Here is a 26,383-nt window from a genome sequence, read left to right as displayed (position 1 = left end):
AATATACCAAGACAAACATTTGACAAACTGACATTAGATACCCACCATGCCTAACTGTTCCGAATTGGTTCAAAATCCAACTTAAAGATAGACTGAGAACACAGAACTCGTTCGTAATCCAGGGACTGCTTGTACATTTATTAATTTAACAGATGCTTTTCTCCAAAGTGACATACATCTTATAAAAAAATACAACGTGTGCATTACATTAGCAAAAAGAGACGCAGATGCAGACGTGTGATTCTAAAGTACAATGTTACTTTCCACCAGATCAATGTACATCACACCAGTAGCTGTGTAAAACTTTATCTTTTAGTATCTATCAGGTTATCCTTATCTAAAGCCTACCTTTTTGTATTTTAACTTTTTGGTGCTATTTTTTGTCCAGGAAATGATTTTCTCCCCATTAAGAAACAACTGAACCCTTCACAACTGAAATTCAGCTAAAAGAGTATTCGAACCTCACTGAACCCTATTATGTAGGGAGTGGGTGCATGACATTGAAAGTCACTTTGAACAGAAGTGTCCACTAAGCACTGCTTAATAAAATAATAAAATTACCTTGTTTAGCTGTGTGGTAAGGCCACTGCAGTGCAAACAATTCCCAGCATGTGGTACAAAGTGTTAGTAGGGTTGGTACAGGTAGCACCATAGGATTCTTAAAAAAAGGTCAACCAAGATACTAATGGTCTTTTTTCTCTGCCCCATCGAGTATGAGGAAGCAGCCTGAGGACCCAAACTCAAAGAGATGGTTGGATCGAATCCCTAAATTGAACCGGTTCAGTAACATATGCAACTGTATGCATGGGTGCAAATGTACAAAACTGAACAAGGAGCATTGCCACTTTTTCAACTGGATCGCCACAGGACAGGTACATCTCGCCCATCCCACCACGTCTTGCACCTGTTCAATTTCAGACCACGGAAATGACGTCGCTGAAAATCAAATGCACAGCTTTGAAATACCCCTGTAAGGTGTCTTGAAAGCAAGGGAACGAGGGGGTCAAATGAGAAAGAGAGTACTTACAAAAGGGCTGCAGGAAACCGAAATCATCCAACTAAGACACTGGGGCTGTTTTGCTTCATTGTGGACAAATTTAGATGCTTTCTAGCACAAACTCAGAAGGAAATACAGTTGAGGCAGTTGGCGAGCTCACAGTTTGTTACAATGGCGGTCCTTGTTTTGCATTGCAAAACAAACCGAAGCTTTCCTGTCACTTTCTTCGGCCTTCTTTTATGGATTTCTTTTAATGGAACTTCATTTCTTTGCTATTCAGAGACATTTTTAAAGATTCTTCTACTCCAAGGGCCAAGATATCATTTAACCTCTTAGGTTCCTGTAACCTGTATTTTCAATAGCACAGAATTCAAATAGATTTAATAGCTTTTATAATGAAAGGAGATTGCAACACTCTCGACAAAGGGCAGAGAAAGACACCAATTGGCCCCTTCGATGGGTCCGAAGCACGACGAAAAATACCCACTGCAATTCCAGGTGGAGCGGGATCGGCACGAGGCTCCGCAGCAAGCAACGGTGCAAATAATTCAGACAACTTCTCACAGACTGCCTTTAAATTAAATGGCCTTACGTATGTAGCAAGGCATGAAAAATTAATATGTGGAAACCTTGAAATGTCAGGGGTAATGATCGGCGCACCGCTTACCTCCTTAGCTTTCTGTTTGAGGCGGGCTTGTTCCGGGTCCTCTTGCCTCGAGCGGCTCTGCACAGTTAGAGGGGAAGAACAAGTCAGTTTAACAGCTGGGCTCAACTTCTCTGCATCTGTTGCACCAAGTGTGGAAAGAAAAAAAAACACTCATCAGAATGGGGAGAGGATACAAGGTGTCAAGGACGCGACGTTTAGATTCATGGAAGGGGAAATCTTGAGCCCTAGGGCCTCCTACCGTCTAAATGTGCTCCAAATGCAGCCATAAATAAGCAGCTTGAAGGAGACTTTAATCAAAAGACGTCGTCAGGCTGTGCGTGTGCCACCAAGCATGTGCTCGCTGAAAGCGCAGGTGCCAGCGCGTGAGGCACCGTGTCCGACAGCCGGGCATCTAGCTGTGTGCGTGCATTATTCCCTGAACTATGAATTATAACCATGTGTCTGTCCTGTAACTGCACCAAGCAACTGACCGGTGGTCCTCGCTCCGTGTCAAGAATATATAAACTATTGGCATGCATGAGTGCTACGTTATGTAACAGGGCTTTGTTATTTTTTTTCCTGCTAATTCCACGGATTAATGCCAAACTACTAGTAATGTAGAATAATAAAACACTATTATAATTATATTCAATGCTGTACTATTATTCTCACTTTTGTTTCTACATTTACATTTATTCATTTAACTGATGCTTTGGAAACCAACTTATAATGTTAAGCTGTAAATAATCATAAGTAAAAGGCCCATTTATAAAGCTGGGTAATTTTACTGAAGCAATTTAGGGTAAGTACCTTGCTCAAGGGTACTACACCTGGAGGTGGGAATCAAACCTGCAACCTTTGGTGCAAAGGCAGTAGCTCTAACCATTACACTATCAGCTGTCCCATTTCTCATTATTTTACGCCCTGATCCAGAGGGCAACAGGAGGCATCGTAGTCAAGGAACAGGCCTGTTTGCGCACAATCTTTGTCCACATCTACAAAGGCACCTTGTGCATGAACCGTGAAAAGAAACCCATCCAACTGTAATCTATGTATGCAAAAAAATATTAAAAACCCAAAAAGGAAAAGCAAGAGTGAAAAGAAGGATGGAGAAGAGGGTGAGGAGGAGGAGGTCATACTTTAGCGGCCTTCAGCAGAATCTCTCTCTCCTGCTCGTCTTTTCTCTGCTTCTCCAGCCTTTCCAGCTGTTCGAAGAACCGCAGCTGGGAGCGCACATCCGACGACTGCTCATAGTGCTCGTCATCCTGTGGGGTGGAGAACACCTCGCTGTCAGCAGTGCGCTCTGCGGAAGAGGGGGCCATCTCACCGCCCCCCTCCAGTCCCATTACCTCCTCTGCTTGGTACCAGGCAGACAAGAGATGATGTTTATCAGAGTTAAAGCGCTACCTGTTTACTCGTGTTCCCAGGAACCCCACCCCAGCGCCACTTCACTGCCAAACCCAGGGAATGCAAGGAGAGTGGGGACCACCATCACAGAGATGCAATGAAGCACATTGTCCCACCCCCCCACAGCACGATATCTCTCCCCCACCTTTGAGGCTGGCGGGGGCCGTGCCGTGCTCCCCGTGCGCTCTTCTCGCGCTCCGCCGACCGGTTTTCGCTGATGTCAACAGAGTGACTTCACAGAGATGAGACTTCTCCAAACTCGCAAAGCGGCTCATTTACAAACCGCAGAAACTCTAAACAACACCAGGAAAGCACGAGTGCAGAGAACCTCTCCGACTTGCACTGGGAGAACATTTTAAAAAGTTTCAATATTTCATCTTTAGGAATAACTAAGTGACAGAATTTCATGCATTTTTTATCACCTCATCTGACTTTAAAAAAAAAAAAAAAACTGTACAACGCTGCATAAAAGATCAAAGTTTCGCTTGGCTATTATTACCAATCAACCACATACCTAAGAGCCAACATCAGCCAGCAGCTTGCTGCATGAGAAGATGAGCCGTGACCTTTACACATGTGCTTAAAAGCTGCAACTACCAGTGGACTCAACATAATAATTACACTAACACTGGTAGAAGACAGATATTAGTCACCTAGATGCAGGTGAGAAGAGATTCAACACATGCCTGTCACACCTGGACATCATGGACAGAGTCAGGGCCCTGCCAGCACACTGGTGACAAAGACATACCTCTTACCGGGATACAAACAAGACGGCGAATCCTCACCTTGCACGTCTCCATCCTGTGTTGTGCGATGACAGTCACCTTCTCCAGCATGCTGCGCAGCCTAGCCTGCGTGGCGTGGGAGATTAAGCCGACCGTCTCTGCAGGCACATCTGTGAGTCCGAACTTCTTAGCTGCGAAGAGGGAGGAAAGGGACTGCAGTGAGGCTGTGTTCTCGACTCGAGCCGAAGCAGCGAGGGCATTCAGAGTGCACTTCGCAAAGGAGCCCGCCTGTTCTCTATCATATATTAGTAAGTGTAAACCACATTGGCCACAACTTGATTTAAAGCATAATTAAGTTCCCTCAGAGCAATACACAGTTCCTTAAGTTACAGTACAGAGTGGGAAAATCAGGCAGGTTAACTTCTCAGGTCTTTTAATTCAGCATTAACATAATTTTCATTGTGGCAGCCTCTTATGGAAATCACACTGGTTATTGAAATTAACCTTTCCATACCTTCTTGTTATACCTTCAGTTTTAAGTGGCAAAATTAAGTGAACTGTACGCCAAGTGAGCTGTGCAGTAACAAAACTACAAAAAGACAGATTTGGCTGGAGGTTTAGGTTGTGGCAAAAAGCAAAGGAATGCAAATAGCTTGCGCCTCATGGCAAAAGGAGCAGCTTCTGCGAGAAAAGGCATCGTGGTGGGTATGACAAAGGGCAGGGCTCTGCCCCAGGATGGGAAGGGCATGTCGGTCATCCTGTGCTTCCTCATTGTGCACCTGATCGTTTGTAGAGCTTTTCCACCAAATCCAAAAGCACTGTATTTGTTTGGTGGAAGCACCCACATACAGTACAACGTACACACAATTACCAAGAACACAAGGAAAAAGGTGTGGGTAGAGAGTTCGAATGCATGTGATACACACTAAAACATAGGTCAAGCACTCTAGTTTCAGTGTCATAAGCCAACAGTGGTTTTCAAGACACCCCTAGCAGCTCTCAACAACTGCAAAAGAAGCAGTTGTTCTCCAGTAAATTTATTCTCTTTAAAAGCAGATTTACCTTTTGTCACCCTAAAGCACCATAGCTGAGCTGACAAAGGGTCAGTGGCTAAGGCCGTCCCGGTGTGGGCTGTGCTTAGCAGGGTGGACCCGGACCAAGGTGAACCACAGCCCACCAAAGTGCCTCGAGTCAGATTTACATTTTTAACAGTCTCTCCCTGAAGGCGACAGGATAACAATCACAGCGAGACACAATAGAAAAGCACACAACCCGAGGCCCTCGCTGGTACACCAAGAATACCTAATCAAGCCAAAAAGCAGAAGTGTTACATTTACATATACTAAAGGTGAGCACTTTCAAATGAGTGCGATTCCACAAGCGCTTCCTTGAACTCATCATTACAGCACTTTTTGCTTCCATAGTAGTGAACTCAGAAGTACAGAAGATGTGCCCTCATAAATGAATGAATGAACGAAATAAATAATGAACAAACAAGCAAATAAATGCATATAAGGTGCTGGAAAGGAACAAGCATTAAACATTAGCAGCGTCACAAAGGGTCCGTTAAACAGTTTGGGCTCTTCCTACACACTGCAGCATTTCCATTGGGGAGCGGCCTCCTCTTGTAGAACTTTGTACACTTCAGAACACACGACAAACTGATGACAAGCCTTCAAAGGAAGACCCCGTGAAAAATTCATGCTGATGCCCCGGTTCCTGGGGGTGTGGGCTTACGACGAGGGATTTGCTCTGTGCACTAAAAGGGCCGTTAAGTGTGCCAAATTGAAACTGAGGACAAGGAGAAGCAGGGACTGGTGGCTGAGGTTTGTACACTGGGTAAACTGGTCCAACAACAGTGACTGGCAGACGCACGGTGCCATTTCAATGCACTGCGAACGTTCAGAGATACACACACTTAATTATAGCATTATAGTAGGCAGCTAGTAGCGTAGTGGTTAGAGCTGCTGCCTTTGGTCAAAGGTCACATGTATGATCCTCACCTCCGGCTGTAGTACCGTCAAACAAGATACTAACCCTAGAATTGCTCCAGAAACATTACCCAACTGTATAAAGAAGTAAAATTATTTTTTAGGTAGACTAACATTGTAAGTTACTTTGGAGAGGAGCGTCAGCTAAATAAAATAAATGTGACTATAATGTGAATTATAGCTCATTCTCAACTTACAACACGTGTCTTACAATGACCTGGACTTACCACAGCATCCTCTCAATCTTACTATATTGTATTGAGTGCTAATACTTGGTCGTAACGTTTAACAACTGCTACACCTGCTCTAGGATGATACTGGCGGGCCGCACTGACGCAAGCTGTATTACTCTTGAGCAAGGTACTTTCCCTTAAATTACTGCAGTAAAATTACCCAGCGGTATAACTAGGTAAATAATTGTAAGTGGCTTAACACTGAATGAATGTAAATGCTGCAAGTCGCTTTGAAGAAAAAGTGTCAATAAATGTAAATATTTATCTATTATCATTCTTAATATTAACTTGAATAATGTGTGAAATTGCTGAAGTACTTCAAAAACCCCAACTAAACAACATAGTATTTATACATGTTGACTTTTTATTTAAAAAAAAAAAATCATATTATTACATTGATATAAAGGGATTTTTTGATTTAGGATGCAGTCGTCAGAATAGAACCCTTTTGTAAGCAGAGGACTACCTGCAGCCATAAAATTTTTTTACAGTACTTTGAGTTTATTTAAAAAAAAAAAAGACAAAAAGAACCCTTCCGAATTAGTTGATACCCTTCTCATAGGACTCTGACACCTGACACTGGCAGCAATGATAAGTGTGAGAGTAGAGGCAGCACAAGCAGCGGTCCACTTGGGTACCTGTCTCCATGATGCGCCGGTGCAGCAGGCTCGTGGGCAGGAAGGCCTCATCCTTGCAGGAGCGGATCTGTGTGCCCACCAGTTCCGAGTTGGTGGCCAGGATGCGGGCGCTCTCCTCGTTGAGGTTCACACCAGCCATAGAGGCCACGTCGTTGATATCGTCGTCATCCCTGCAACACACGAGCCACAGGTCTCAAGCCAGAGGTAGAGGAGGATGGAGGAACATGCGGTAAAGCGTTGACACATTTCCAAACAGGTGGGGACAAAAACAGAGGGAAGAAATGTCAGACCTGCAGTCCCCACCCCTTGTACCCCCCTTTCAAGCTTTGCCGTGGAAATGCCACAGGACTCCTGTTCTGACAGCACCTTTGTCACTTCTCAAAATGAAAACATCACCCTTCAGACGCAATCGCAGCTCTGATCCATCAAGCCGAGCCTAAAATCCAGTTTCCTCTAATTTGATTCATCCTGCTTAAGCGTTTATAGGAAGATTTCAGATTGCCATTTCATCACCATCATAACTATCCTTATGGGAAGTCACAGAAGACGAGAACAAGATCCTTTCCAAGCACACGCAAAGGACTGACCTAAAGGTGTGAAGTGAGAGGATCACAAAGTTAGCAGGAACCTTGAGCAAATGACTAGTAAACAGTGAGTAAATCAATCTATACTTATTAGGTGCAGCAGGCAGCACAATGGTCAGAGCCCCCACCTCTAGACTCTGAGGAGCACATCATCTGTGATGGATAAATGTGAGTCGCATTGGTATCATAATCATTTTAAAGTAACAAACCGTAGCATGAAGTTGCTAACAGAATTTCTCCACCCAACGAGCTGTACAAACATTTCTTTGCCAAAATACACATTACCAGTTTTTTTAATCTTGCAGTTCAGCAATTCAGTAAACGAGAAGGGTGCCTCCAACAATTTGACCCTGGACTTGTTCAGCACCTACTGTATGCCGCTGTTTGACGGTCATGGGTGAGGAATATGGTCGTGTGGGGCAACTGTGGGACAGTGCTGCTACAACAACCAGTACAGTGGAGGAGAAACAGAGCAGTAAGACCCACTCGGAGATGTCTGCCCTTGCTGAGTCCCCCGAATCTGGGCAGTGGCCGTGCGTTAACCCAGCACTGATCTGCGAATGCGGTCTAACCGTGTCTGACTGTTGTAGCCACATGGGGACTAACATGAGATCATCATGTGCAGTGAGAAGTTCTTCACCATTTATGTCCATTACATCCGGAATGGGACCGTTAATTAACTTTTTGATAGGTACGGGGGCGGGGGACGGGACATATTTTGCAAATTATACACATAGGATCATAAACAAAAAAACATTTAAATTCCACACCACGGATAATGTGAAGGACTGCACGAGGAAGGGGAGGAGGGCAGCAAGTGTGTTTTCAGCATGCAGTGAAGCACAGGCAGCAGGTAGGAAGACTGGTTCAGCTGTGCTTGCTTCCAGTTGACGGGGAACTGAGCTAGTCACCTACAACACTAACAAGAGGGATGGAGCAGTCGGCAAACAGAGAAACTGAGCGTGAGCCCTCAGTGTGAACCACTAGAGGTAATGGTGCCCTAGGGACCCTCTCGGACGGGTCCACTTGTCCCCAGGAGGGGTTATGCAAAACCATGCGGGGGCTGGGACCATAGCCATTATTCTCCAGTCCACCTCAGCACTGCATCACCAGGATCACCAACATGGCAGCGTACAGTGCAGTTTGAAAGACTGCAAGGATTTGGAACTTACCAAAAGAAAATCCACTTGTGTTTAAAGTAAAAGGCAGCAGATGGGGTTGTGTTCATTACCAAAATAACTGGGGGGGAAAGGATGTCAGCAGTGGGAGAGTCACAGTCCTGACAGCTTAATTATCAAAGCCACCAAAGATTTATGGATTTATCAATCAGTGCCTACGGCACTTACATTTCCCTCAAGGTGAATGGACTATTACCAGGAAGCCAATATCAGAGTCGGGCCCTGACAACACACCCACTGCCACACCCCTCACAACCTCCAGACCCACCCACTGCCCATTCCTCTGGGCCTCCAGTCCCACCCACAGCCCCAGGAAAGGAAAGGGCGGAGATCAGGTCACGTTGTTTACTCAACTCACTGTAGAAAGAAAGGCCGTTTCCATGCACGCTGACCAATATCAAAATCATCAATTCCCAGAACCATTATGACATTATCAGTTAAACAGAGGTCCTGCTTGAGAAAATGAACGCATGTTCATTTGACCGTTGCACGTTCGTTTGCAACTAAACGGGGACAGTTGCGTGAATTGCAAATTCCTGGAATGAAGTTGGAGAGAAGAGAGGCTTGAAGGAGCTGTACACAGAAGTTTCTCAGAGCATTTGCTTTGGAAAAGAGGAGGGAAGCCTGGCTTCCTCCAGCCTGTGATGAATCATTAATGCGTGCCCATTCGCCGGGTTTCCGTGCGCGTGAGAAATAGCGCAAAGCCACGCAGGAGGCCATGGAGATCTGCAAGCAATTAAAAGAAAGGGGGGCAGGCAGTGGAGGGGTGTCAAATGATGTTTACACAGCACCTTTGCATCTGGATCTCGAAGTGAGGGTCCCCCTGCCTCTAATCTCAGTGGTCTCACGCTGCCCCCCGGTGTTTGCTCCGGGTACACCCTGCTCCAGCTTCATACCCCGTTCTGGTGCACGTGAGCTCAGGTGTGCTTCTGTACCTGAAAGAACCACCCCCGGGGTCGTTGAGCTTGTTTTTCTGATTGGCAGCGCCTGGGGCAGCTGGGCCCACGGGACTTTTGCTCGCCTGTATTGCTGGTCCCTTCCCAAGTGTGCCTGGCAAAAGTAAAAACAACAGGCAATATTATCACAAGCTGTCTGAGAGCATTTCCGTCAAAGCACTTCCTGTCGTTGGAATACCTTTATCCGCTTCCCTTAACACCAGGGAAAAGGAGAGGGAGGGAGAAAAGGCTGCGCAAGAGAATTCTCCTCAGGCTTGTATCTAGAACACATCGTGCTGTCAATAGCAGTGTTGCTCACGGAGGCCTCGCACACGGCGAGTGCTGTCCCACTGCTTCGAGACACGTTCGCGGAAAGGCACAAAGACAGCCAGAATGAATTTTAACTTGATTTCAACAGGCATGTTCCTAGCCAAAAGGCACAGGCTATTTTTAGAAACTCCCCGCACTCTGTTTTAAGGACATAAAACAACCTACGGATCTGCACTGCAGGCCAACCGAAGTGCCGCGCGCGCACGCACACACACACACACACAAAACACTCATATGCACAGTGGTGTCACATGATGCAAAGTACAAAAGATTCTGCAGGAAATCGATAACGGATCCATAATGGATATAAATGCATTTAAGCTTCATGTAATCTTTTATATTTTCTATTAATCTTTTATATTTGTTTGTTATCTTGTATTTATCTCATCTCAACCAGAAATGAAAACTGTAACCCTTACACAACAGTGCAATTGTTAATTGTTTACTTGGACGCCGTGTTTGGGCTGATGAGCGAAATCCACTCACTCCTCATGTTATAAACATTCCGGTTACAAATTCTCAAACATACAAGTATTTGTCTGTAGTAACCAAGTTTTCCTCACTTGCGCATTTTTTTTTAAAATTTCTTTGCTGCAGAGTGATAGCAACGGAAGCTGAAACTTGGGTTAGATGTATAATAGAGAAACAGAGAAGGTACGTATGACCAGCCTTGCTCAACTCACTTCCCCAATTTTTACTGCTTGTAATGTGTCTGTACATGTTAATGGGATGAATTGGTCAACATCTGGGATGGAATATGGATTACTAAAAACCAGAGAACATACATATGTTTTAATCTTAATGTAGCTCAAAGTCTATCTGTTTTCAGATATTACAGCTTTGGCTGACACTTTTACACAACCTAACCTGTAAAGGAATAAAGGGACATGCTTACCTTTTCATGGTATGGATATTAAAAGAAAGCTCAAAGTGACCACACTTGACCCTTAGACATAGTAACACAGGCATGAACTGATCAATCACTGGTATTTATTATGTGGTTACCAAAACAGAGGGTTTTCAGGAATTTTAAATTGGTTTTAATCCCAACGTTGAATAATCAGACAAAATCAGTATTGCAATTAACAATTTTTTTTATAGCTTTATAAGTTTTTAACAAAACCTAACCAGAAAATAAATGAAGAAAGATGTGTATGTATTATAACTGACTGATGTGCTGTCACAAAAACATAACTATTTTGATAACCTTTTGTCTTTGGTCTCTTCTATCTTTGCTTTAGTGAATTTATTTTTGACAACGTATAAATCAGAAGAATTCTGTCAAAACTTCCTAAACTTAGATTGTAGCAAAATGTGACTCAATTTCAGGTAGTGATCCAGCTAACGGCCTGGACTCAAAAGATACAGTTTCAACCACAATTTGGGTTGGAATGTGCATTTTACCTTGAGGTCGCACTGTCTGCGTGATAACCACAGGCATCCGCACTGGAGTTGCTTGAACACCTGGCCTCTTCACACCCTGCAAAAGGAGTAGGTGCAGAGATGGTACTGTGATGCTCACGCCAAACACACACACTGAACACTCATCTCTCCAGAAACAGAACAGCACACTGGCACAAGTCACTGAGAAAAAGTAAGTAGACCCCTGGAAACTTTTGTCATTTTAAATATGCTGAGAATATGGATTTCTGACCCTCATTAAAATGCCATCACTAGGTTAAGGTGATGCCATTTAACACATAATAGCGGAGCACAAACTTCTACTGTTATATTTGACAGAATTAAGACAGGACACCATTTCCTGGAATGGAAAAAGTTGGACATCTCTCATCTCCTTATCTTAATGACTCATTACAATAAGCCTGTGGTGCACCGAAAACACACGTCAATGACTTGCTAGTTAATGAAGAGTCACTCTGGGCTCCCATGTTTGTGCGAAGGTGAGACTCTCCTTTTGGTTTTTAAATAAACACACGCAGGGAGAATGCGTCAAGGTCAAGTGAGCTTGTCAGAGGATCTACGAAAGAATACTGCCAATATCCACATATCTGGTAAAGGACACAAACCCATTGCCAGGAGTTTGCAAGTCCACCGTTGCACTGCGCGAAAGGAAATTCACAAATGGTAAAATTCCACATCACCAGCAATCCACACAGAGCATCTTCAGATAGCATCATAAAGAATGAAGTACGTGCTCTCAAACGACAACATAAAAGCAGTTATGAGGCTTCCTGTAAATACCTGGGACTAGAACAAGATTTCTGGAACAATGTGCTCTGGAGAGAAGAGGCAAAATTTTTTGACCCGACATCCAGACGGAGGGGTCAGGCTCCTGATACCACCTTAACACCACATGCAGCTGTAAAGACTGTGCCTCACCTGCCATCCCAATTGAGTGGGAATGGATCAGAGCAGGACAATGTCCTGTCTTTATCACAGCGGGAGATTCACTGACTAGCAGATGACCCGTTGAACTCAGTTCACCCCCCAACCCCTCAGTGAGAACCCTGGCTGTCCCAGTGACCTGGTGCTGGCCTACAGCACCCCCTTCTGCATCTCCAGCACAAATAAGCCAGTGAGAAATCAATCTGGAGTCTTCTGTGACCTCCAACCCCTTCAACCCTCTTCACCCTCTATCCTTGGTCCACTCTCAGGCATGAAAACAGGCCCTGTACATGAGCCTACATGAGCCAACTGCTCCAGATGAGACAAGGAACGTGAACCTACCAGGGTTGTAGTATGTCCATGAGCCGCACTGGGCAGCACACTAGGTACACCCCCAGCCACGCTGTTGGGCACAGGGTGGCGCACTCTCACTGTGGGTCCAGCCACGATGGTGGGCACAGGCCCCGTGGAAGGCTTGGCCTGCTGGGCTGGGGGTTGCGTCAGCGACTGCTGGCTGTTGAGGAGCGAGAGCCGCAGAGCAGGAAGGCTTTTCTGCAGTCAAGAGGAAACAGCAAGGCACAGAAAAACCAGTCACACCAACATTAATCCAACTTTCTCCAAACTTTTTAAAAGTAGCATGTAAACAAATCAGCCCTCCCACATGCTCACTAATGACAAGATGTATTCAGCATGCAGTAGCCAATCCAATGATTAGTAGCTATCTCACAATGGAAATACACATCAACCCAGCACATGCTGAAAGCATTAAATAATTGGCCTAGGTATAGGTCTGCTTTAACCCTCAGCTATTGTGTGATCTAGACATATTATTAAAATTCATAAGGCAAACTGGGTGTTAGCAGTAGAAGTGACAGGTCCCTGCTTGTGCCCTTACACACAGCAGGCCAAGCACCTCCCTGTGACAGGTACTGATGCTCATCGTGGCTGGCAAGAGGGCACCGGCGACACAGACTGCTACACAGACTGCTACACACAGCTCATGGCTAGGGCAGAATGTGCCACACACCCACCTTAAGGAAGGGGACCAGGTAAGGCTGAGGGGAGGACTTGAGCTCCGTCTGCAGTCGACTGGTGAACTCCTCGGGCTCGATCTTTGCATCCTGCAAAGGTCGACACGGGGCACGTGGAGCGAGGAATGGAGAAAGCAACGTCACTCATCTGAAGACATGATTGGCCTCATTGGAAGCACTGAGCAGGAAGGATTCGATAACCTGCCATGGCTGAGCACATTTTATTGAAATGTGTGTGTGATAAGTGTCAGAATAGTCAGAAATGAAATGGCAACAAAATCCAGCACTGTACTATTCCTTTTTCAAAAAGCATCCTTTGCTGCCACCTGCAGGTGGGAAGAGGGTGCACATGAACGTATTACTTTAAATGTAAAGCACTAAAGGAAGGAACTGTTCAAACTCAAGACCCATGTTTAAATAAAGGTGGGAAACAGATTTGGAGTGTGTGGCCCCAGAGCGTGTGGCCCCAGAGCGTGTGTACCCAGCTGCTCATTCTAGAGCTTTTGTGACATTCCAAACGTCATCTCTCACCAAGAGGTCCTGCACAAGCGCCTTCACGTTGCGGGACGTCTCCGGAGACGGTGAGTTGTGTGACGCCAGCTTGATCAGAGTGGCCAGGAAGTTCTTGCACTTCTTCACATTCTCCTGCATCTCCTAGGAGCCAGAGATATAAAGTTTCTGAAGAGAAGAGTCCCCACAAGCCAATTCACACCCAGCCCTTCAAATGAATACTCAGGTTCGGCCGGATGTCTCCTCTTTCCACTGTCACGGCTGTAGGTCAGCGGAAGAGTCAACAATGTCAGTTGTTTCACAGTTCACAAAATCAAATGGCACACATTTGAGCAACATATTGTCAGCATGACAACGTATTCTAGCAGTGTTGCCCATTCCAAATACCAACACAGTGCAGACACCCTGTTAACCACCTGTCTCAGACAGCATCACTGCAGGTACACAAAATTTCTCACAGGCTGTTTTAACTCAAAGTGGCATGAATGGCATCTTTACCACATGTCAGACAGCCATCCCTAAGGTGTCCTCGTGGACCTCTGGAGTTAACAATGCTGGCCTTCTACAGCATGCAGATTATGACAGAGGAAGGAGGGAGTTGAGAGAGAGTGGCGTGGACATGGCACTTGAGAGTTGGGTTCAAGCCCAGCTGCAGCGCTGGCCAGATGTGTGTGTCAGGCAGCTGGGGGAGCAGGACAATGACAAACCTGTGAGATGACGGAGACAGCCGGGGCAGGGGTGGCGGGGATGGCTGAGGCGGTGCTCTGCGAGGCTGCGGTGGCCTGGGGGCCGCTCTGTCCTGCTGCGATCACTGTGGTCGGCTGCTGCGGTGCTGTCGCCGGGGCCCCCATCACAGCTGCCTTCTGAGGGGAAGAGGAGACAGGGAGACAAACAAGAAGTGACGCCCTCCTCCTAGCAAGGCCGCAGAGGGTGGGGGGAGAGACCCCTGTGTCAACCTGGCAGCTATGACTTGTGCGGACAACACTTGACGTGGATGGGAGCCCGCGGGGCTCCTGTAAAGCACCCGGCAGTGACGCGTTTTATAATCTCAATGTGCAAATGTGTCTCAGTAAGGACAAACTGCTCCTGGTTACCCACTCAGGTAACTAATTGCGCTGAAAAACACCCAGACCATAGAGCATGGTGCAAAAGAACAAAAGATAAACTATTAAAACATGTCGACTTAAGATGTCACTGATGTGTTGCAGGGCACTTTTCATAAGACACAAAGGGGTGCGTCTTGAAGACAGTAAGTGAACAATATGTCAGATCAAGGCTTAAAACAGCTCGATATTTGCAACGTGAGTGCTCAGTTGAAACGTCACAGTGGACTACAGCAAAGGTCCTTGAATATCTTATTCTTAGCAGAAAGGTCCCGTTAACCACATTATTCAATGAACCTTGCCTGGTGCGCCCGATCTTTACAATACACTACAAAACAATCAAAAAACACCACCTGATGATACCATAATGGTGCACATTTCAGCCTGTTTTGGCTAAAAGGGTAATCGCTGCATTTTATACTTATTGTTTATGGATCTAACACCTGTGTCTAAGGTGATTTACGTTTACAGTGTTAGGTTTGTCACACAACACTTAATGCCTCTCTGACAAAGACAGGGGTGCGTGGTGCGCAGGGGATGAATCTAACAGGAACGGCTGTGGGCAGGGCCACCTGGAGGGCGGTGCTCCCAGCGGGAGAGGGTGAAGGAACCACCTTGGCCTGGACAGGAGGACACGGGCGGATGGCCTGGGACGTCACAGGAGACTGTAGGAACACAGGTGGGGAAACAGTATGGATCTGCATAGACACTGCTCGATTAGCACTCTCTTCCCTACCTGATCCATCCTGTTCAGCAACAGCTAGTATATCAGACACTCATCAGCTGGACCAGTCATGGTGGAGCTTCACTGAGGCCAAGACAAGATGGTAGCCATCCCAGTGACAAGGACTGGACGGCACTTGACAGCGCCAGTGCCCCCGAGTGTGTCTCGCTCTGCCCGACCCCGGAAAGGGGCTCTATTCTGGGCTGCACCCCTCGGCCCGATTCTGGTAGCAGCAGGTGCAGGCTGAGTGAGGCCAAGAGCATCACCTCCGGTAGGTTTGGGGGGCTGGGGGGTGAGACAACAAGTTGTTGCACGCGAGTGCGTGTTGGGGGGGTGGGGTAGAGATGGAAAACGCCATCAGGACTCCTCACCAGCTGTTGGTCCTCGGGCAGCGAAAACAACGTGTTCGCTGGGGGGTGCACGAATGTGGGAGTGCGTGGGGTGTGCGTGCGTGCATGTATTGAGGGTGTATATCAGGGCTGAAAGCTTCGAGACTGACAAGCGGGTGCAGCCGTGGGGGGCTTCTGACTGCTAGGTATGCCATCACAACAGATTACTCGTTTATGAGCCAAAGCAGTGTTAGCTTTTTAAAACAATCAGACAGTTGGGCGATGAATGATTTAACCAATGTAGAAAGAGGCTCCCAAAGTCTTGCACTTTTCCTCCCAGCCTGCAAAGAGCGACGGCCAGTCAAGCACCAAGGTGCCGCAAGGCCTCGCGCCTCCTCTGTGTTCTGTTTGAGTGCTCAGCGGAGCTCTGCATCCTGAGCTACACCTGCAAGCTCCTTGCCCAGCAGGGAAGCCAGCGCTGAACACATACCCAGGTGGAAGACAAACACCTTATTTGTGATGTGTGACTTGTTATGAAAGCAGTTTCTGTCACTTAAATAGTTTAGTGAATATTTTGAATGAATGGAGTTTAAGCAAGCTGATGGTAGTGAAAAACAGAAGCGCCTACCAGCAAATCCCAGATATGATCACGACAGGCTACCAACTGCCTTGTACATTCCTGTGTGTTCCTGTGAGTGGCCATATGAACTACCTGTGTGTATAAAACATGTACTGCTAGGGTAATTACCGGAATCAGAGTTGAAACAGCTGAAAATACAGGTGTTTGCACATTAATATCAACAATGGCAGCAGTTGAAACACTAAACAGTATAAATAGGTTATTTGTACTTATTATACAAGGTCTCCCTCTAGTGTCCAAATACAACACACAGCTCTCTGTGTCAAAGCAGTCATTTGGACACATGGGATCCCCAAAAAGTCACAAGCTCAGCACAAAACCTAAATGGCATAAATGGCTGGCTTGATGACAAATGTCATAGTCATAGTCTGCAGCTCAAATTTACACATTTTCGGACTTAAATAAAAATCATTTCCCGTCAATTCTCAGAAATACCATTGCTGTATTCAGGAGAAACAAACATCACGTCTACCTGAATGAAAATGTTGACGAAAACACGAAGTGGGCAAAGAAAATTGTGCCGTAAGGAGACTCTTGTATGCCCTTGTCCAGATTGTAGTTGACGGAAACCTTCTTTCTCCTGATTACAAGAAGCACACTGCAACTACGCTGTGTTGCAAAAACCTGAAAGACGAGAACATGGCAAGGCATAAGCCTCCAGCGTGGAACAGTGACAAGGGGACCAGTCGGCAAGTGCCCAAGTGCCTGATACATTGTGGAAATTACTAACAGAGGCTGGATTATATGCGCTGCTGCAGGGCTACAAAGTAAATCTCCTGGGCACCAATATTGATTCTTAGACAGCAGAGTGTTATAGCTAAAAGGTACTGTGTGATGGACCTCAAGGTTCACATTACCTTGTAAACCTGTCACTGGGATTGACGACAAATTCATCCGAGCATCTGACAGATAACAACAAAAAAAGCCTTGGACTCTGAGGCATGTGACACGGAAAAGGAGAGGGTGCGCCATGAGCGAATGTCTGCTTGCAACATATTCATTTTGAAAAATAAAATAGCAAAGAATATTTAAGACAGGCACATCTCAATTTACAAACTCTGTTTTATCTGCAATTTCTGTATGGTGGCTCTTGGCTTTTGACATCCAACTCTGAATTTCCTGAGCAAACAATCTGTAAGTATCTTAGCTTTTTCCTGTAAGTTTCCTGTCTTCTGTTCACTTTGTTATTACATATTTGTGCAGCGGCAGTACAAGAATGAAGGCCAAGTCTCCTCCCTCTTCCACCCACAACTCACAATCAACTTCTCTTCACTCACTGAGTACAGTAACATTTCACTACAGTAAATTGCATGCAGTTTTTTTTTTTTTTTAATTGCATTACTGAATGTTTGTTGTCATGTAACAAATATAAAACTTTTCCAAAATGTACAGTCTAGAAACATACCCATTGACTTAAGCATCTACTTCCAGATCTATTGGTGTAATATACTTTTACAATCTTTTACATTTTCTGAGATGTACATTGTTTTTGAGAAAAGTTTGCTAAATTAATAAATAAATATTCATATTGTGCTGAAATCATGAGTTGATAGTTATACGTTTTACAGCATTTTAGTGAGATTTTGAAAAAAGTGGTGGAGTCTTCAGATGGACTGAACGTATTTGTCCACGTTAAAAACAACAGAACAGGTTTTTTGGTATCCAAGATGTTGCTATCTATGCCATTTTCAGGATTAGATTAATTTCGTAAATCAAGGGGTTGCTATATTTCCCAAATGCAACATTTTGTAATGTCCAAAAGCAAAAAAGTGGCAAGCAGGAAGACGTCCAGGTCCACATTCATTAGATACCACTACTGAGCTCACCTCCTAAGGGACATGTTTGCAGCATCATCTACACACCTCAACACACCATCCAACCCACAGCCCCTTGAAGCAGTGTGTAGAGGCCATTGCTTCCTAGGGCACCAATTGTGCTTTATTCACATATTTAGCTATACACACCCCCCATGTCTGTGTTTTTTCCCTTGATGTGAATCATGCTGTCTTTGAAAGAGAGAGATAGTATGATACAAAACAAATGAGAAACCAGACAAAGTTGAATCACAACATAGTATCATATTGTTTCATGGTAAGAAACAAGTCATTTGTCAAATAATTGCTAACTAACCAGTTACTGGGATGTCTGAATATTTCCTATGAAAGACTACACTGGAATAAGAACAGGTCTCTCTGTCCCTGTCAAATTTCCTTTGAGCACAGCACTTGCCTGCCTTGTGTAAACATCACTTCGAATTGCACTTTGTTGTGCCACCAACTGTGCTCCCAGCACCATGAAAAGCTGCAGCACACAGCCAAGTTTATGTTCTTCACTGTTACACTTTTCCCATCCCTAATGGGGTTAATGCCTTCCAAGAAATTCCCACTATTGGGGGTTTGAATTACCATTTCGAATAGGAGAGACAAATATACATTACTGGGGGGGATAAAATAAAGGGGATTTTATTCAGAACTAAGATAAAACCTTCATACTTTAATATTTGTAAGAAAAATCATTGATTTCTATCACTTCTACACACAACAGGTAAGACAGTGAATGTATTGGCATGGTCACCTTAGATGTAACCACAGAACTGTACCTTTATTATGGTAGAATAAAGGTATTCATGTTATAAATGTATGTAAATATATGCATGGGGCAGCTGGTAGCTTAGTGGTTAGAGCTGCTGTCTTTGGATCCAACAACTGCAGGTTCAAATCTGACCTAATGTTGTAGTGCCCTTTAAGCAAGGTAACCCTCCATTGCTCCAGTTAAAAGAAAAAGCTGTATAAATGGGCAAATCTCTGTAAGCAGTTTAATACTGTAAGTTGCTTTGAAGAAAATAAGAGTCCTTTATGTACACAAGTTAACTGTCCCAAGATTATACATGACATTTATTTCTAAAAAGGGCAGCAAGTAGCATAGCAGTGAGCACTCCAAACTTACAGACCTAAAGGATGCTGGTTCAGTTCCTACCTCTTGCTGTAGTACCCTTAAGGAAGGTACTTACCCTAAAGCTACTCCAGCAAAATTATTTAACTCATGAGTAAATCACCAAAAGTAACATTCAAAAGTTGCTTTGGAGGAAAGCAACAGCTGAATGATTAAATGTTAAAAGTTTGTACTGAATGTTCTACATTAGCTGTGAGTTAGGTTTACCATGACAAATGATGTGATTGGTAGATTTTCAATGACAGGAAGCAGGAAGTACAAGCAGTAGTTTAATTTGTTAGGAAAGAAGCATAGCATCCACATGCTTTGCAGAGTGGAGCAGAACACATAAAATTGTTACAGAATGAAATATCTGAATAAAGTCCCTGCTGTAGCCATAAAATTACTGGGTTAGCAGGAGCAAAAAAAAAAATGCTCATTCTCTCCTGGTCATGATGGTGGTGGTCCAGAGCCTCCCCAGTAATCACTGTGCAAAAGGCTGGGGGTACACCCTGGATGGGACAGCAGGACATTGCAGGGTAGCAACACACACACACACACACACACACACACAGTAATGATAACTGAGCAATACCAATCCATATTAAGTCCATGCCTTTGGACTGTGATAGGAAACCAGAGCACCCTAAGGAAACCAACACAGACAGGAGAACATACTAACTGCACACAAACTAAGTCGGATTCAAACCATCACCCAAACAGCCTAGGCACTATGAGACAACAGCATTACCCACTGCGGCAGGCCACCTGGGAGGGGGGGGAGTTGTTGTACGAAAAAAGAGAATATATTTTTCCATACACCTTGGCAGTGATTATTCCACCATACAGCACAATGGAAGGGTGTACTTCCTGTTCATAAGCAGCCCAATGAACCAACACATGCAGAGTCATAGTAAATAATTAGAGCATAAGAGAACAAGATTATTTTCAGTTCTTACATCTTATAAATTTTTAAGACTTGAACACCTGCTGGTGTTGTCAAGAAGGACAGCCGACCTCTTACAGTAGAATCTCTATAACCATGAAGTGTCCGTCAAAGGATTTCCAATAAATAATGTGCAACAACAGTTCAAAGTGCAGAGAGACCTCCAGTTTACCTGTTAGGGCCAACCTGCACCATGGTACTGGTCTCGAAGGTTAGAATCTAGATAGAGTAATAAAGACAGGGAATTTTCCACACTCCACTCTAGTCCAGGTGTTATACAAACACATAAGTGCCGAGTTGTAAGAAGAAGGGGGAAAAAAAACAAAAAACAAAAAACAAGTAACAGAAACTGGGCAACAGTGTCCCCTTGTGGACTGACAGACTATAGGACAACTTTGCCCATTTACAGAGCTGGTTTTTTTCAACACACGCAATTCAAAGCGTCTGGCGCAAGGACGTCTCCTAGGATTCACGTGCTCGTGTGTGTCTTGAACGACTAGAGACCACCTTCTACCCCATCTCTGGGTGGGGTATCTTCACTAGCACCAGGAACGGCAGAAGGCCATACAGGCAGCTCCATAGTGCAAGACAGAACACTCCAGCAGATGTGAACAGCCCGTGTGCTTGCTTGCATCCACTGAAAGATGCTTGACAGACAGCTCTGTGTGACATATTAGCCACCCATACACAATCAATTCCATTACTAAAATTTTAATCCAACATAATAAGAAGGATTAGACAATAAGTAGTGTATTTTAGTTACTTTCCAACTGCCATCTATTTATAGGGACATATGTCGTGATAAACATTTTTAGTGACACAATAACATCTCACGTGCTTTCCATGTGATTTTAAAGGTTATTAAAAACGACATCAAAGAGCACCTGTTTCATGTGAACTTGGTGCCTTTATCACAATATAACTGGCTTGTTTCATCCTGGACAGCAATCGCTGTTATACACTGGATACCGTATTGTCTGCGGGTGGTATTCTCTCATGCCAAAGAGGAGCAAGGCACGAAGGTTGGGTGCCACATTCTTCTTGTACTATACAAGGAAGCATTACCAGTGTTTGTAAAGCACATCTCTCCCCACTTGGGACAATAAGAGTCCCATCGGATCAGATCGCATATTCTTTGCGGGCTCTGGAAGCAGCTTCCGAAACACCCAAAAAAAAAAAAACACCAGACAGAATATGCCCCTAACAGACTGGTAAGAAATGTATTTCAGAACTTAACAGTTAATGAATAAAGGACATGTTGGCTCCGTTTCCTGGAGGACAGGTCTGCTGTCACTATGTCACACTTCGCCAGTACTATAAAAGCTGCGACCAAACAGCCTCCATCTACAGCTCACTTCTACTTTCACTGACACACACCAGTCAAAGAACATTTGATTTGCCAATTTGCCTAGCATCCTGAACAAATGTGAGCAATGTACAATTAATTAATATTGGCATCTTAAGACCACACTTAACTAGTGCTCCCAGTTAAAGTTTGGATTGCAGGTCAGGTGAGAGTCATTGTTAAACATGATGTTTCTTTAAATTACCAATATTTGTTCTATATTGTTTAAATCTGCCCAGGCTTCTGGAAAATTGCACAAATCAAGAATTCCTTATTGACAAACGTAAGGTCTTCCGCAAGTAAACACCGATATACTGACTTTCCTTCATGTGTAACTATGTGTTTTACTGTATGAATCCTGCTTCTCCAAAACCCCAAAATCACCTGCAGTTCTCTTGCCACCCAACACAAGAACACAACTCAAAGTATATCTGTACACATCCATATATTTTCATGCTACTATTATTTTACTCATAACACAATTATGATGAGCAGCACTTCGGCCAGTCTGCGCTTCTACCAACAGCAATGTAGTCTTACCAGTTAACAGAACTGGGATTTTACCGCAGTGTTTCAAGAGTAGGTTTTGTGTCTAGAGGAAGCACACAAGTATATCCTCTTGAATGTGAACATGTTGGCAAAGTTCAGCTTGCAGATTTGTGTCACTTGCCACCATGTTACCTCATGCCCTGAACTGTAGGGGATGGAATTCCTGTGCATCTACACAAATTTCATGTCCTCTGACCGCATCTTCTTCTGCTCTTCACGTGACAACTGTGTAAGGGGGTAATTTTTGGACAGTTTACACAGACAAGTGCAAATGAACTCCCCCATGGAGCTTCAAAGCTCAAGTGTATAAGAAAAGGAAATTCAGGTTGAGTGTAGAGTCATGGCCATAAATATTGGCACCCATGCACTTGTTAATAACTTGATTTTCTCTTCCAAAAAAAAAAAAAAAAAAACCAAGTTGAAACTGAACCAAAATATTAGTCTTTTTTTAACCTGCAGAACTCAGTACATCCCTTCACATTAGAAAATAACTGGTAGTGACAAAATTACTGACAGTCCAGCCTCAGCATTTGGTAGCACAGCCTTTGGTCAAAAGTGCAGTCACACACTTCCTACAGCCATCGATGAGCTGAGATTAGGTTATGAGGGAAAATTAAAGACGCTGTAGTATTAATAGTAAAATAAAGAATTGCAGAGAACAAATACTTTAGTCAGTTTCAGTTAGTTGCAAACAGTGCAAGAGTGACAATATTTTTGGACGCAACCGTAGTTTTAACATGAGAAGTCCTCGCTGAACTAGAGTTCAACCAGGATCCAGAGAGTGTGCAACCTGTTCCTGAGCAAGGTTCAACCAGAATCTCAACACACGGCTGCAGATCTCCATCTATCATCAGTACTGAGCGATAACGTCTTCAAGCTTCTTAAAATGTTTTCTCTGCACTAATGGCACCAATAATAAACAACAACACATCCTCACCCGCTATGATCCCACATTATCACTAACGCAGCAAGCTCCAACAATGGGCTATGGGAAAGAAATCAAGAAATGATAAAAGCATTTGAGCCAAAAGCAACTTAACACACGTTAGACTTTGCGTGTTAAAGTCCAAGGGCCGCTATTGAGCTGGTACTAATTAGTGAGCTCTGTTTCAGCGGCATGTCCATTATATCCATCGTACCTCAAGTGGGCTGCCTGCTCCAACACTCAGCTGCAGTTCGGATCTCCATCCTGTGATCAAGCTGCAAACTCAATAGTGTTCTAAACGTCAACACAGTAACGTAAAAATACACACACTTTGTTTCTGACAGGCCTGTTCTAATTAAATACATGAAAATGTGCTAAATAGTGTTCTTGCATTCAGAGTAATCCAACAAGGGGTTTACGCTTGATGTCACTACTTCTCATACTAAAGCTTTTTAATCCAGGTCTAGCTCAGGCGGCACAAGTTAAAGCACTGCAAATACTGCATGGCAAATTCTAGAACATAAGTTATGAAGACATTTCCTACTTGTCTTATTTCTAATCCTGGTAGTATATTTACTGTCTTTTTCCATGATCTTCTAATTGCTTTCCACACTAAGGACTTGGGTTCAAATTCTGCTCTAGCTTTGCTACCCCTGAGCAAGGTACTTACTGTACACTTCCCCTGTAAAACATTACCCAAATGTATGAACAGGTAAATCAATGTAAGCAGCTTAGTGAACAAACCTAGTTTTTAAGTCGGTCCAGAGAAGAGTGTCAGACAAATGAAATAATGAAAAAGCAGCTGACGATAAGAGCACGTTTGAAGTTATCACTGGGTCTGTAAAGGAAAAAGCTTCCAAAGCTTTACACTTGCTTGTTACTCATATTCATTTATCACCATTTATGTGAAAATTCATGGTGAAAATTATTTTTTTGTAAAGCTACCTTCCACTTAGAAACCTATTTCCTCTGAGTCAGCTGCAACAGTCTTTTGAATTGTCTCAAATTTTAACTTCCATCTTATGGCTTTTATTTACATACTATATAAGCCTATCGACCTCCTCTTAAAAATGCCCCCCCACCAAGTACTGAGACAGATGTCTGCTACAAAAAAAAAAAAAAAAAAAAAATTGTGAATTAAAGATAAAATATACTGATTTGTATGTATTAATACACAACACAGATGTTCACACACTCATTACTTTCTGCTGTATGTCAACACCTCTCTCAGCCTTCATTCTACATTGACTTATTAATTTGGCATTGTACTCTGTTGAAAAAGTTGTAAAAATTTCATCTTCCATCCTCTCTTCAAATGAGAAATTAGTGCAGCTGAAATATTCAGGTTCCCCCATAGTGTGTGTGACACAGAGAGAGTGCGTTTCACTGGTGTATAGATGAGTGACCCATTGTAAGTAGTGTATCTAGCAGTGCAAGTCATTTTGGTGAATAAGGTGTGTGGGCTAGTAACACTACATAGTATCCATTGTAAGTTGCTTTGGAGAAAAGCGTCTGCTAAGTGATTAAATGTAAATTCATGTCCAAGACCTGAAATTTCTGTTTAACGTCTGTACGGGAGTTTAAACGGGAATGTTTGCAGAAATGCCCCTGCCTGCCATAGAGCCATGTCACATCCCAGTGTTCACAATCAGATCGCAGGAAGAACAGCGTCCGTCACAGCGACACTGCCTTCATGGCAGCACCAGCCTCCTGTATAGTTCGGCATGGGTGGCTGGCAGGCTTGTGCTTTCCTCTAAAAGACTCACGATGATATTGTTATATTGCTGATACTGTTATGTTATCAAACATTTAGCAAATTTGAGCCTATTAAGAGATGCACAGGACTTGCACAGGACCACAATCATAGTAATGTTTTCAGTATAGAAATCTGACCTGTCAATCCATTGAATGCAACACAATACTAAAGAGACATCCCTCAAAAATAAGATTTATCAAAGCACTTTGCTGGTGAGTGTATCCTTACAACAGAGGAGTGCAACTTCTCCTTCAGACATATTGCTACCACAAGTTGTACCAAAGGATGGCATATATGAGTACATACCTGTGTAGTAGTCACCCGGAAGGTGGTCGCAGTGGTGGGGGCAGCAGGTCGTGGGGAGATGCTGTTCTGGGCCTGGGCCTGGGCCTGAGCCTGGGCCTGGGCCTGAGCCAGAGCCTGCTGAGGAACCATGACCAGCTGGCCCATTTCGGTGCGGACCAGCACCATGCCTGCAACCAAGAGAAGCAGTGACTTGCACATCATACACACGCTCATGGCTCCAACTCAACCAGGACATACTGGGTGCTGTAAATGATGCCATGCTCATGAGAAGTGGGCAGCCTGTTAGCATACAACACCACTAGGGTGTTTTTTTTCCTCCATCAGCTCCTAGCCAGAGTTTTGTTTTACCCTCTTTTTCACCTTCTGGCTTCTGCAACACTTTGAGCTAAGTATACTTAGGATATTTATTACATGTCTCCACGATGTTCAGATGAAGTTTTGTTTAGTGCGCTGAAGAAAGAGCTGGTAAGGGTGCTCAACAAAAATAAATGTATGTAAATAAACTGAACAACAGAGGGAAAGATACACACACACACACACACACACACACACACACACACACCACTGGAGAAAAAACACTCTTACAGCCCTTACCGTCAAACTCGGGAGAAGAAAAACACTTCCATACACTCCATGACATGAGAGAACACAGATACTCCATACCGTGACTCAGACAAACTCACCTTCCCTACAGAGGAGAGTGAGACACTCACATGGTCAGTCTCGGGAACACAACCTCACAGCACAAGGTAAAACACATAAGTCACACCTGCTGCACATTGTGAAGCGTTTAAACTGTCGCAAACTCCCACTCTGGTCCTGTCAACATTAGTGAGAGCGAAGACGACATTTGAATACAAACTGGCTAAGACACAGTCACCGGCCATCTTCCCACAGCCCCCGTCAATGGTATTTCGTTTTAGACGAATTCTGCTTCACGAAGGAGGAAAGACACTCAGCACAACCTCTAAAACATGAGAATGAAACCTTCCCTTGTCTTTACTCTTCTCGCCGCATCCCCCACCTGATCTTCGCACCAGGAGCAGATATCTAAAGAACATGTTGGGATTGACAATATCCAGAAACTCCCCCACTGTACAGGTGTGCTGTGCATATGACCACAAGCTTTACCCTACTTCACGTTCCGCTTTAAGTACAATTAACGCTCTGCCAAAGGGCGTCAAGGAACAGATTATTCATATAGCGAGAGCTTTACGAAAGCCTTGGTATGAAAGGGCAGCAGGAAAGCTTGGTGCAGAGATTGCAGGTCCTCAG

General features: G+C 44.2%; 1 protein-coding gene across 2 annotated transcripts in view; it reads right to left on the bottom strand.

Annotated features, from left to right (window-relative positions):
* Positions 1-26,383, bottom strand: part of LOC108932948 (transcription initiation factor TFIID subunit 4-like) — a 56,405-nt gene that overhangs the window by 26,484 nt on the left and 3,538 nt on the right. The window contains exons 2-13 of one of the 2 annotated variants that reach the window (XM_029252451.1): positions 25,109-25,275; positions 15,230-15,322; positions 14,262-14,414; positions 13,576-13,698; positions 13,045-13,134; positions 12,356-12,565; positions 11,072-11,147; positions 9,338-9,452; positions 6,641-6,810; positions 3,839-3,969; positions 2,783-2,908; positions 1,665-1,721 (exon numbers count right to left, since the gene is read on the bottom strand). In XM_029252451.1, coding sequence (XP_029108284.1) covers positions 1,665-1,721; positions 2,783-2,908; positions 3,839-3,969; positions 6,641-6,810; positions 9,338-9,452; positions 11,072-11,147; positions 12,356-12,565; positions 13,045-13,134; positions 13,576-13,698; positions 14,262-14,414; positions 15,230-15,322; positions 25,109-25,275 — 1,511 coding nt within the window. Of the gene's footprint in view, positions 1-1,664; positions 1,722-2,782; positions 2,909-3,838; positions 3,970-6,640; positions 6,811-9,337; positions 9,453-11,071; positions 11,148-12,355; positions 12,566-13,044; positions 13,135-13,575; positions 13,699-14,261; positions 14,418-15,229; positions 15,323-25,108; positions 25,276-26,383 lie in introns of both variants that reach the window. The other variant, XM_029252452.1, reaches the window with a different exon arrangement.

Source organism: Scleropages formosus, chromosome 5 (assembly GCF_900964775.1).
Source record: "Scleropages formosus chromosome 5, fSclFor1.1, whole genome shotgun sequence".
In the NCBI taxonomy this organism is placed as follows: domain Eukaryota; kingdom Metazoa; phylum Chordata; class Actinopteri; order Osteoglossiformes; family Osteoglossidae; genus Scleropages; species Scleropages formosus.
This window is presented reverse-complemented; position numbering and strand designations above follow the sequence as displayed.